The sequence below is a fragment of the Sesamum indicum genome, linkage group LG6 (assembly GCF_000512975.1).
Source record: "Sesamum indicum cultivar Zhongzhi No. 13 linkage group LG6, S_indicum_v1.0, whole genome shotgun sequence".
NCBI classification, from domain to species: Eukaryota; Viridiplantae; Streptophyta; class Magnoliopsida; order Lamiales; family Pedaliaceae; genus Sesamum; species Sesamum indicum.
In genome coordinates this window covers 2,179,040-2,192,610 of record NC_026150.1, presented here as the reverse complement: position 1 = coordinate 2,192,610, position 13,571 = coordinate 2,179,040, and the positions used below count along the sequence as shown (strand labels likewise).

Here is a 13,571-nt window from a genome sequence, read left to right as displayed (position 1 = left end):
CTGATTTGACACAGGAAATGGAGCAGATGTGGAGACAGTGTAATGGAGTTCATGCATGTTGCCATATTTCTGGGTAGGAAAAAGTGCAACTGTTTGGCCACACTTACTGAATGAAAAAGGGAAATAGTAGGATTATGTTTGAGAAGTACAACCTGCTGTGATGACCTGATTATAAACCACAGGTTAATCATACGAGTTTATCCATTTATTCTTAGCAACATGGTGATGATATGAGGCAGTAAAAGATTCAAATTAAGGAGTTAACCCCTATGGTTTTTGGTGAGAAAAATAAACAGTAAATTGAGGGGGAGAGTTTTACCTCCCAGCAGGTGAAGTCGGCGTCAATGAGTTTACATATGATTTACTAGAGAACATGATTGGGATCAGTCAAAATTCATTTGCAACCAGAATGAACTGATTTAAGACCGATGTTCCATTGAATTCTTGTCTTGACTATTTTGATGGTGCCCGAAACTTATCCAGGTGTGACGAAATACTATTGTTTCCTTCCCCTTCCTTTCTTGGCTGGGTGTGCCTCTGTTTGTTCTTTTCCACCAACTTCAGATATATCAGCTGTAGAAAAATTACATAATTTCCTCATTGTTTGAAAATAAATATGCACACAGTAAGTTGTTCTGTAAGAAATTCAAAAAAGAAATATGCAAAGCACGCCAATATCTGCACTTATTAAGTTAAAGTAAAGAACTGACACCAATATGGACCAACAAGGAGCATTCCAGCAAAAGTGGGGCTTGGTTCGCCATCTCCAGCAACTTTCTTAACAGTTGAGGTTAATAGATATTTTAGTGTGAGAACTTGGTAAAGATGAAATAATATGAAGTTCAAAGCCAATGACAAGAGTTTCGTGCAAACTGCAATTCTGCCAGCATAAGGGTTAAATATGTTCTTTCCATTTTTACATGTAAATATATACTTTTTTAAAGTTTTACTTGTAAATGAATTTTAATGCATTAACTTGGCAGAGTGGACATTTTTCCAACTTTAAGAGACAGATAGATCAATCATAGCCGTCATAGTAACACTGCAATATTTGCTCCGATATCCCCTATATCATTCTAAGAATTGCCTCTTAAGCATGAGAGCAATTCTATGCACTCTACCCCAGAAACAGTCCAACTAATTGGTTTGATAAGATGAAACTCTGAAATTGCTTAGAGACCAGTAAGTATGACCTGTTGTAAACCTATAACTCAAGCAGAAAATAAAATGAGAATAGCACATTGATACCAGTGTAACTTTCAAAGACCATTTCTATGTTATCTTGTCTTTCATTTATTTATCCATATGTTGATCTTTACTGGCAGTAAGGCGCTCAGGAGAGAAAAGGAGGGTCCGAAAATTGAAGGTTTAGGATAAATCAATTTACCCAGCTTATCTACTTTATATCTCTTATCCAAATTTGAACAATGATAGAGTGCAGAACTTTGTGAAACAATGGTTGAACTCACAAGCTGAAAGAATGGCAACAGTTAACATTTCTAGTGAAGTGATTCAAAAGATCCCCGAACTTAGAAAATGTCTATACCTTCTCTGGCCACAATTGGGCAATGAATTCCAACACCATTAGGGTGCATAAATAGTGGTTCATTTTTTCACGAGTCAAACGGAAAACATAAGAGAGACAATATGATGACTACTTACATGCATGCATGGATAAGCATGTACATCCCGTGAAGTAAAAATCGGCATTCTACTTCATTTTCCAATTTGATTTTGACATTTTGTCTGAAATCATAATCTTCATGATTGGCACCCTTCTACCATTAACTTCTTAATTTTTTTTTTTATTTTATGAAAAAAGAAATTGTACAAATGTGAATGTAAACTTCAGATTCTCCCTGCCTGCTTTAGAACTGGAGTAAGGTCTACCATTCCTACTCTAGTAGTTGGTAAATGAGTTAAGAGAGTTCTTGTAGCTGTTGAGTTATGGTTGAGCTACTCCTTTATGAGCTTCTCGTCTTTCTTGGGCTTTCTGGAGTTCCTTAAAGGGTTTATAGGAGATTGTTGAATGCTACAGACAGGCTGTCAATAATACTAGAGCTCAAGGGAGAGGGTCAAAGCTCTGCTTTGGTTCACCTTTGAATAGCTTTGGAGATCTATATCCAGCCCAGACAATGGGCTACTACAGGCAGTGAAGTAGATTTATCCCAAGTTCCCCCTACTTCGTCCTCTCTGAATCAGCAGGTATTGAAATGCATATGGAGATGAAAATGATGAGTGAAAACACTACCGTCAGGTCCACGAGCCATCAGAGTAAAGAAGATATTGTTGAACTTCTCCATTTTCTTTGCATCCTGTGCTTGGTCCGTCTTAAATTTGATACACTGATAAGACATTAGAAAACATCAGGTAGTGAAGATACTTCCCAATTTAGAATTTTATATTCAATTGACACAATAAGTTCCAACCTTCATATTGCTGCAACCTATGAAAATTGAATGCGTACAACACCAATAGCTATTGAAATGGTTCACACAGCCGAAGCACAAAAATGTCCATCAAGCACCTTCAAGCTAAGTTTCCTAACCCATTGATTCAGTTTAAGGTTGTTAGGCTAATACAGCTGTTAACGATGAAAGTGAACTTATTTGAGAGAGGAAGAACTTTCACCTTACAGGATAGCTTATGTACTATGAAAAGATTTAAAAAAACTAAGACACACCTAGGACTTATTAACAAGAAATTACTACTCCTAACAATATCCTAGCCAACCAGGCCTAGACCCACCCCCCACACTGCCATACAAGAAAGACCTGAAAGTATTTACTAGTGACTAAGGCATCCTTGGTAAACCAGATACTCCCTACTATTCAGATGTCAACTGGAAACAATGAACTGCAAAAGAAAATGCCGAGATGAGGAACCACAAGAAACCATTTGACTATTTACAGTTCAGCAAGAGGAGGCCAGGAGGAGCTTACCAAGTGTTATATCCAAATATAGGAAGCCTGATGCAGGAGCAATCAGGGTGTGCCAGAACGTTACTAAAATTGCAAGTGGTCCTATAAAAAAAATTATAGGACAACATGATGCTTAACCAACCGATATCAAAGTTCACGAAGGAATCGCAATCTCACTAGGAATCAGACAACAAAATTCTTATGCAATGAGCACTTTAAGAACTTCTATAGTTTTAATCAAAGGAGATTGTAAATACAAGAAGATGGTATCGTCTGCCATCGAAACTTAAAGTTTCTTGGCTGATAAGAATTTCACTCTCTGATGCCACAAAACACGTTTTCATTCTCATCTAACTGGCATGCCCCATCAAAAACTCCTAATAGCTGGACGTACCTAAAGAAAAGTAGATATTCAAGTGTAGTTTCTAAATGATAAAAGTGATAAGAATGTGAGACAATATTCTGGAAAAGAATCCAAGCTGATTGAACTCATACTTTCTCAAGGATTTAAATTAGCAACAGTGCAATACTGGCACTGCTGCTAAAGGCTCTTTGCTTTAAGCTTACCTAATAAGAGCTATCCCTAACATCCAACCTTTTTTCATCAGTAAATATATTGTGAACCATACTTCCATCACTCAAATGGATGAACATCTACAGCGCATAGAACATCAAACAAATCACGAATTCCGGTCTCTTCACTTTGTATTTCAAAATTTAATGGTTCCTTAAAAGCAGCTGGTTAATGCTGGAGAGACATGACTGGTCAAAATCCAACAATTTTCAGACAATTAAAACTTATCATCGACATATTCGTTCTGTCATAATAAATGGCAACATAATAAAAAAAAACAACAGGATAACAATCTACTGCCGCTCAAATTAGTCAAAATGCAAACAAAACCGAAACAGCATGGTTTCATCGCACCAGAAACATTACGTTATAATATAAATTAAATTCAGAATTACATAAAGGAAAACGCATGCAACAGTCTACCTCTTTATCATCGGTGACCTTCAGAACCAATTTACCGTCGCAATGCCTGTATTTCATAGAATAACGAGTCTGCGCCACCCAGTGAAACCACAGCAGTCGAGAAGCGCACAAAACAGAAGTTATAACAATATTACAGTATAATCAAAGAACTGTAACAATAACAGTTGAAGAAAATTTTACTTTCTCGGGATCGGAGGAAAATAATTGGACGGATTTTTCCACAAAATCGTCCCATGATGCAATGTAAACCATGATGCTAAAATCGATACGAAGGGAGCCTTTCGTCTATTTGTATTTTGAATTTGTTTTTTATATTGTAATCATAACTGTAATATAAGAGCAGACTTTCGGGAAAACCCAGACGCCATCAATTCGATCTCTGGAAAATGGGAAACGTCTGTGAGGTTTTTGACTTTGTCGCGATGTTCTCCCGGAGGGTTTTGGTTTAACGGCGTCGTCCCATGGTCCTTTGATTCTGTTTGAAGAAACGAAGAAGTGACATGAAAGAGTGACTAAAATCTAATTTCACCTCTTTAAAATACTTTATTTTATGGATAAATGAAAATTAGCCCCCTAACATTTAACATAATTGTAATTATTTTTTATTATTTAAAAAATTACATAATATTTTCTTAAAATTAAAATTTATCTAACAAATCTTCCATTGTGATGGTACATTGGAGGGGTAATTGTTAAATGTTTATTAATTTGACGTGTTTATAAATTTTCAAATAATAAGGAAGTAATTATAACTAGGGATAATTACGCTCCCCTTCTTTGAGATTTAGTGTTATTACACGTAGATTCTCTGTAATTTTAAAAAATTATATATAGCATTCTTGAAGTTTGTTATCGTCTACAAATAAGCCCATTCATTAGTCAAAATTTATTGCATTTGTTGATATTGACAAAAAAAAAAAAAAACTTAATAAAAATTGATATTTACGTTTGATTGACTCTTACTGACTTATTGTAGGTCAAATAATAAATTTCAAACTAAACTACCCTTATAATTGTGAAGATATACTCTTCATATGCATTAACGTGTGAAAATGTATAAGAGCAAAAAAAATTATTTGACCTTTAATATATTTTTTTAATTTCAATAAATTTGGTGATTTTTGACTAATTGAATTATTAATTTATTAAATGAAAGCAAATATCAGAGGTCCTAAATATAAGTTTTCGAACCATAAAAAGCTCGTAATTATATCAAAAATCAATAGAAGGGAGTGTAATTATCCCTTATAACTATAACAAAACTAATGAGAAACCCTTGTAATTCACATTGATTTTATTCACTACATATGCTTTCTGAAAATACTAAAATAAAAAAATAATTCCATAAATTATGACCTTACAATTCAATAATGTTGTAAAATTAAATATTTTTTATAAATTATATATCTTACTATCTTATATATGATTTTTGAAATAGATTTAGCTAACTTTTCATAGTATGACTTTTTATTTTTATGGAATTTTGAAAAATAAACATTCATAAAATATTTCAATAATTTATCTTCGCAATACATATATATATATATATTGAAATTTTGGATAGGTGGTGATGTGATAAATTTATTAATTATTTATTTACTTATGATGACAAAAATTATTTTTAGTTTTTGATAATTTAGTCAAGAATTAAAGTTGGGATAAAATTATAATTATACTCAAATACATGTTACACTGCATGAATTGAAGGCACAAGTATTTCCAAATTTAGTTAGAATTTGGAGAAATTTTGAACAACTCCTACTTAAAAAATTGGCACAAAGTACAATACAAATTGAACTCAAATATAATTATCGATTTTTCCAATTTTTGCACTATATTTGTTTTCATTTTTAAGTTATTTTAGAACGAGTCAAAACATATCCAATTGTCATCATTTAGAAACACCTTATTTAGGTGTTTTAAACTGTTTTACCATAAATACATACATATATATATATTCATATATACATAAATATATATAAAAAAGACATAATTTGACTATGATTTGAAATAATAATTTTTATCTCTCAAAACACAATATTAAACATACAATACTTATTTTAAATTATCTTAAAAAACGAATCTAAACATACATACTATTTTTAAACACATACTTATTTATCTTTATTTTTCTCACTCCAAAATACAAATAAGAAAATGAATCCAAACGTTGATTTTCTTCATTTTCCTTCTTGATTCCCTCGACTGTTCCTCCGCGGGTCACCTTCAAATTTCAGAAATTCAAAGTCGCCCACACCCACACCCACACCCACAGCATGACTTCCTCTTCTCCTCTCCGATCCTTACAGAACTGGGAACTGAAACATTGGCGTATATTCATCACAAGCAAAACACGTTTTCTCAGAATTATGAGCCTCAAGATCATCAATAAACGCACTCTGGAAATTTCCAAGCGGAGCTGCTTTTAGTCCAATCTCGCTCCCAAACACACCAGCTCAGTAACTGAAATTCTAACAAACACAAATGATCATCCAAAACCCAGCAGCTTCCTTTTGGCGCCATTGACTCAAATCTCACCCTGAAATCAGGTTTCTCTCTCCACACCCACACACAGTAGAACGACGGTTTGAAGCGCGGGATCCATGGATGAAGCTGGACCTTCTGGATGTATGTAAAGATAAACTTATCAACGGTTACGTTTGTTTCTTCAGGACTGATATGTGAGAATGTTGGTTTACAGGTGATAAAACCAGTATTTTTTGGGAGGCAGCTTTGGAGGGAGATCTGAGACTACTCAAGCGTACGGTTCATATAATTTTATGGAAATGTGCGCGCGTGTGTGCAGTTTCAAGGATTCTTTCGTTAGTTTGAGTTATGTTTATCTTTGTTTCAGAGTGCGCGGAGGACCTCGACACTGGCGAAGGTTTGGTGGAGACATTTGAGAGGGTGAGAGATGGTAGCGGGAGAACGGCGCTTCACATTGCCGCCGCAGCAGGGAAGACAGAAATATGCCAATATTTGATTGAAGGACCCATTTTTGACGTCGACGTTCTAGATGAGAAACGTATTTTTGCTAATTATTTGTTTTTCTATACATGCCTTTTATATTTCCGTGGTTTATATATAGACAGACAGATACACAGACATACATAAATACATCTGTAATGTGGAGGAGTCAGTGTTTTAACACAGTTTAACATTTTAAATGGGAGTACAAACGTCACGAAATGGAATGCTTACAATCAGCAAAGATCTCCTGTGTGGTGTTTGTACCAATATTTCGTCCACATTTTGCTTTAAAGCCAAAGCAATAGGTAAATGCTTTTCTTAGTATTTGTTGCAAGTGGCGGTAAGATGCAATGGATCCTTAGGATCCCCCTTTTCTTGTTAGCTCCTAACTGGCTAGGTTTTGATCCATTAGATAGAGCCAAAAAAGTTTTCTCTTTCTTTATCATCTCTTCCCCTTAAATCTTGATGCGAATTTGCATGGTTTCAGTGGAGAAAGAAAGAAATAAATATTTATTAAAAGGAAGAACTATGTCTTTGGTGCAAACTATGAGTGTTTACCTTTTCTTACTTTGGGTATTTTTTTTTTCGGTGGCAATTCCTATTACAGGTCGCACTCCGTTACATTATGCAGTACTGAACGGAGAAGTCGATACTGTTCAATATCTTCTGTCAGTTGGTGCATTTAGTTCACAATGTGATAAACAGAAGTATACTCCCTTGCATTATGCTGCTGAAAAAGGTGTGTCTAGACTCTGATAGTCCTGCATTTGTTTCATTGACATGGAAAATATTCGAATTATTGGGCAACCAATTCTTTATTCATGGGCTAATGGGAGTTTTATCCCTCAAATTGGAAATCTGTTGGTAGTGCTATTGGAGGTGATTAAATGTGGGAGGTGAAATCTAAGTTGTTTACAATTGAAGGATCAGAAATTAAGAAAGATTTTGAGCAAAGATTATGTTCTACAGAGATGTTTCAGATAATGCTGATGAAGCCAGATGCGACTTGCTAGAATGTCCAGTGGTTTCAAATTTCCAGACTGTGGTGGATCCTGGTGATGGCTTTCTGTGAAGCAATTTTAATTTGAAGGATTTGGCGCAGGCAGTGGGGAAGCATGGAAAATTAGATAAATGTGCTGAATTAAGTATATCTTTTGAGTTCCTGTATCTATCTTTTATCCAAGGGAAATCATCAGGGCGCCTACGTCAAATGTCAAAGATACAAAATATAGGAAATGACATGGAACACACAGATAAGAAGAAGGGTCTTAGATTGGATCAAGAGCGTGAACTTGGAAGGCTGGCAAGATTCTGTGATGTAGAAAGAAACAGGAGGGGAAGAACATTAATAAGGAAGATGGTGGTTAATCTGAGAACTATTGGATTTTCCTGCTTCTTGCTTTCTTATATTTTTTGGAACATGTCATAGTTGCTTTATGAACATTGAGCAGTCACCATTCTGATAGATGTAATTGGCAATCCATTTATAAGTATGCTATTGTAAATTATGACTCTGGAAAATTTCAGGAGATGTTCCGATGCTGGTATTATTAATGTCTGCTGGTGCTAGCGTTGACATAGTGTCTGATTATGGTACTCCATTACATAGGGCCATAGCTTATAGACACAAAGAAGCTGTTCAAGTTCTATTGGATCATCAAGCAGATGTAAGCTAATTTTTATACAGTCATGTAATTTGTGTTATAAGCTTAAGATAACTCTTCTTTATTCCTTTTATAGATTGCATATGTAGTGGCTGAGTTCACGTATTGCCTACTTTTTTGCTACAGATATGCGTTCTTTTTAATTTTATAATTTGCTGCAATATTAGATGCTTCAGCATGTGAAAAAGGCACTTTTTGTCTTTCTGTAGAAGCCTTTGAATGTAGTCCAAAATATTTAGTCATCAAAGGAAGATCGTAAATGATGTCCGGTTTGTCATATATATATGTATCTATGGAGAGATTTCAGAGGTTCGAGGATGAGATTGTTTAATGCTTTGCTATATGCTGTCCCCTCAATTTGGACAGGAATTCCTTGGTCTGTGTGTCAGTCTCAGCGTACTGGAAGTATTAAATTGTTCTACAAAAGTGAATCCCAGATTGCGTCTGTGTCTGGGGAAAGTAAGCAGAAAGGACTAGATACATTAGAAAAGTCAAATTTCCTGTTTATGTCTTGTATTATTTTGGATAGATATCATGTAAATACTCCTAAATTTCATTAACTGGAGATAAATATCAATGTTAAATATAATCAGGAGCAAACATTTTATCCTAGTCCTGGATTTTCCTGTGAAACTAATTGGTGACTGAAGTCATCGAGCTCTAAAACTACTTTTAGACACTCAGTCGCATCATGCAATCTATTAATGGCTTGTACCATCATTAATACTGATGCAGCCGGATCTTGCTGGATGTGAGATTTTCACTCCACTTCTTTCTTCAATCTTTGCCAATTCATTTGACTGCTTGGAACTCTTGCTAAAGGTATTATTCTTTCCTTTACTCTGTGTAATATCTTTCTCTCTTTATTGATTGTGGTGTGTATGTTTTTTTTGTATGTGTTGATGCAACGAATTGTATATCTATCTTTGGATTCTTTATTTCCTGTTCATTGAGTAAGAATTTCTCGAGATGATCGTGTTGTTTAGTGATAATCTAAATCACAAAGACTTCTTGCTATGAATTAAAAATGTTAGGACAAAGGATAAAATAAATAATGAAGGAATGGGTATATGATGTTTGACTTGTGTCTTGTTATTTGTCTTGCCTTTATCTTTGCTGCATCTTGATCCCTCAAAAAATGCAGATGCCTTTTGCGATAAAGGGAGGGAAATCTTGCATTTACAATTCGTTTAAGTTAAAATATACATCAATTGGTGTTTGGCTAATGACATGATGATTGAATTTCATATACTCATTTATTGGCTTTTTATTAAATCATTCAGTTTATTTAAAAGTGATAAAAAATATGATAAGATTCAATGAAGCCATTAGAGTCCTCATGACATGGGGGATTTTCTTAGTCTCTGTTACTTGGGGTGTAGGAAATGTTATTTTGAATCGTAAATAAAGGATAGACACAAATTTCTGATTTTCTTTTGAATATTCACCTCTTTAGTTTGTGGTATCTTCTCTTTGTCTCTCTTTTCCCTCTCTATTTTCTTTACATTTTTTTCCTTATTGTTTATTTTGTGCATAATGGGTGTCCCAGGAGGGAACACGCAACTTGGTTAGGGGTATATTGAATGAGATTCGGGTTGTTTAATCATAAAATGTTACCTCAAAGTACGTGGCATTTAACAAAAGACTAAACCTCAATCAAGCAATTATCTCTCTAATATAGTGGTTCAAATTGGTTGGACTTTGTTTGTTTGGATTGGTAGGTTAGCAATTCGAATAATATATACTTAGACCTGGACCTTTTGTAGTCATAAATCACATTTATAAAGGAACACAGAGTATTGTTGCAATTCAATAAACAAATTAAGAAATTGTTAATAGGGAGCAAGACAACTCATTGAAACAAAAGTAAATTCTTGATACGAAATATATATGTGGGATAGAAAAGCTTTTGAATGTTGAGGCTCAGAAGATATTATTATGTGAAAGTTACACGAAGGCATTATGTATATGTTGCATGGGATTAAATGCATTTTTTATCCCTTAATTTAGGTCATTTGATGTTTTCATCCTTTAAAGTTTATAGGGTAACATTTTTATGTTGCATCTTTTTAATTTTCTCGATTTTAGTTTTTTTTCATTGTAGGTCTCTGCCACGACTAACAAAGGATTGAAATCGCGAAAATTAAATGCAGGACCAAATGTTACCCTAAAAAGTTAAAAGATAAAAATGCTAGAAAAATGAGCTAATAGGAACACCCAGTTTTAAAAGGTCATGTTAGAGCACATGCATTTTCCGGTGAGAAGGGTGAGATCCGGCGGAAAAAGGGATCAAAATCGCAAAAATTGAAAAAATGTAGGACCAAAATGCTAAAAGTTAAAAGATGAAAATGCCAAAGACCTAAGTTACGGGACCAAAAATGCATTTAAGCCTATTGCATGTACAGGTTTGGTTGCATTTGAGGCACATTATAATTATTAAACTCATCATCCAACCAGGAAGTATCAGTTTACGGTAATACAAAATTCCCATTATTGACAAAAAACTAAAACAAGCTGATTTCAGATGGTTCAGTTAGGTTTGAGCATGTGTATCATACTGAGCTGGTCCATGCACTTCCCTGAATTATTGGATAAAACAGTTCGATCTCCTGACAAGTCAGAGAAGGTCATTTAAACACAAAGAAACGTTGTTTATTAGCTAATAATGTTGAAACATTCTTTATTCATTTCTGCTTTGCAGGCTGGAGCGGATCCTAATATTCGTGGAGGTGGCCTGAACTGCATGACACCTCTAGGTCAAGCAGCAGCTAATGGGGCGACCAGACTTGTTGATTGCTTGTTGAGCTGTGGTGCTGACCCTGATGCAGTTGACGACGTGAGATTCTTAATGTGCTCCTTTAAATATTATATGCGTGTGCATGTTTAGGTATGATGTTAATACCGTGAGATCTTTATATGTCCTTGCGTGTGTGCGTCTTAACTCATTCTATTTCTTTGGGCTTCTTCCAATTTGCACATAATCTTTTAATTATATCAGCCAATTTTGTTTTTTCTCTCTTTTTGACTTGGCGAAATGTACCTGATTGGTGGCATACCTAAGTTCTTGCTTACTCAAAGGGTTGTGTTGTACTGGTTTGTAAACCCTGAGCTGTATTTGGTTAATGACTTCTTTATTAAGCACCTGCAATTTTATTAGGCTCTTTCATTTTGTCACTGGTCCTCCTTTTGTACGTTGAACTCTAAATTATCAACCATGCGTAGCTTAAGCAGATATGTAATGTTTCCATAATATAATTAGATTGATACATGTGCTTTTGCAGGTAAGGATCAGAATTAAGTAATTCAACTTATGTTACCTTAAGCAATAACTAGTTTTACATACTTTTCATTTCTGTATGAGACTAGTTCTTCTCCCCTTATCCTATTCTCTTTTGCAGTCTGGCTTGACACCATTGGAATGGGCTGCATTGAATCGCCATGATGAGGCTGTGAACATTCTGTTTCCAGCGACTACTCAGATTCCATATTTCCCTGAATGGACCATCAGTGAAATTATGAAGCACATTCACTCTGAAGAAGCTAGAGCACATGTCAGAATAATGTCTTTTACAACACAAATTTCTTTTGTTACTTTTCCTCCAAGGAATTCTAACATCTTCTCCCAGAAATTTACTGTATCAATGTCCAATCTATGTTTTGCTATGCTTGTCTATTGGACAAAAAATTTCAGCTTATGTCTGTGGTGTTTCATTCTTTTTATACTTAACTTCTACTAGAATGTTGTGTGCCATCCTCCCTTTCTCTTTGGGAAGACTCTTCTATTGTGCTTTTTGTTCTTTTTCACATGTTAACTTTTCTGCTCAGTGGCAAAGTTCTCTTTTCATTTTCCGTTTTTCCTTTTGAGTGGGGAAGGATTCATGAGCTAAACTGGTTACTAGCATTAGCTAGTGAATCAGGAATTTGTAAAAGTATTTACGTCCTTTTCTGCTGTTGTAATGGTTTCAGGTGATTTTACCTAAGGGTTGAATTTTGCCATTTTTTTAGTTATTATTTCATTTTTTGGGATTCTAATATTGTTGCTTTCTCTCGTTTGTCGCCATGTTCATCTTATGTTTCGTTTTATTGGATTTTACATTGAGGAATAAGATTCCCATTAAACTGGTAAAACTTATTGCTTGATAGATACTGTTTCTGGTGAATAAGTTGAGTTGTAATTTAAATAGGCATCTGAGCTTTGGAGAGTGGAAAGTACATTTGGGTGAATTCATATGTTTAATTTTGCCAAGCCATGCAGATTTATATTTCATTTTAGATTTAAGATGATGCCATTTTGTTTAGCCTCGACCACGTTACATATTCCCATATGCAGATTTTTTGTATTTTTGTAGACTTTCTCACCTAGTAAATAGGTTCACATTGAACGAGTGCAGTCTGCATGGCTGCAGGTTTATGAGCCAGGTGACAGCAAGCTAGTCCTTTCCGCATGGTAGTGGGCCTAAAGTTCACCGACTATTACTTGTTAGGAATAAGTATCACCACTTATTGTCTTTGTGAGTCATGAAGTACTTCTAAGGATGTGGAGTGTGCAAAAGACCTTCAGATAGAAGCAGTTGAGACGAAATTGATTCACTAGAGTTGTTAATAGTTAAGACATCCAAGCTTATTTACTTGATTTATATGTTCTTCCTCCCCTGTCAGTTAATGCTGAGGTCTGACTATCATTCTGCTGTCTACTTTCAAATTATTGGGTTCTATTTTGGTCATTGTTGGATTTTGTTATTGATCTCAGAAGTGTCAATTTTGCGTTATTTTTGCTTAAAAACATTTTTGGCTCCAGTGGACAGATTTGTCTCATTCGCTCTACTGAATTATATGTCTAAGATCCTATCTCTTGTCTGCTGACATTTTTTGTAGAGGGATTCTCATGAGATGATAAAAAGCTTTCGGGAATTTGCACAGCAGGGAGACGTGGCATTTGGGGAGAAAGATTATCACCGTGGAATATGTTGGTACAGTAAGGTAAAGCTCAATTGCTGCTTGATCACGACCTTTACGATT

At 34.8% G+C, this 13,571-nt stretch overlaps 2 protein-coding genes across 2 annotated transcripts in view; one reads left to right on the top strand and one right to left on the bottom strand.

The window, feature by feature from the left end:
• LOC105163382 (signal recognition particle 9 kDa protein-like) lies at positions 253–4,415 on the bottom strand. The gene is made up of 4 exons (XM_011081697.2): positions 4,099–4,415; positions 3,919–3,987; positions 2,252–2,345; positions 253–573 (listed from the first exon to the last, which is right to left on the bottom strand). Exons 1-4 carry the CDS (start codon positions 4,168–4,170, stop codon positions 497–499), a joined length of 312 nt encoding a protein of 103 aa, XP_011079999.1. The 5' UTR covers positions 4,171–4,415; the 3' UTR covers positions 253–496.
• Positions 6,138–13,571, top strand: part of LOC105163578 (ankyrin repeat, PH and SEC7 domain containing protein secG-like) — an 8,647-nt gene continuing 1,213 nt past the window's right edge. The window contains exons 1-9 of the mRNA XM_020694488.1: positions 6,138–6,546; positions 6,620–6,679; positions 6,773–6,943; positions 7,496–7,627; positions 8,416–8,555; positions 9,288–9,374; positions 11,254–11,388; positions 11,951–12,103; positions 13,428–13,532. Of these exons, the coding sequence (XP_020550147.1) occupies positions 6,522–6,546; positions 6,620–6,679; positions 6,773–6,943; positions 7,496–7,627; positions 8,416–8,555; positions 9,288–9,374; positions 11,254–11,388; positions 11,951–12,103; positions 13,428–13,532 (1,008 nt within the window). The 5' untranslated portion in view covers positions 6,138–6,521. The remainder of the gene's footprint in view (positions 6,547–6,619; positions 6,680–6,772; positions 6,944–7,495; positions 7,628–8,415; positions 8,556–9,287; positions 9,375–11,253; positions 11,389–11,950; positions 12,104–13,427; positions 13,533–13,571) is intronic.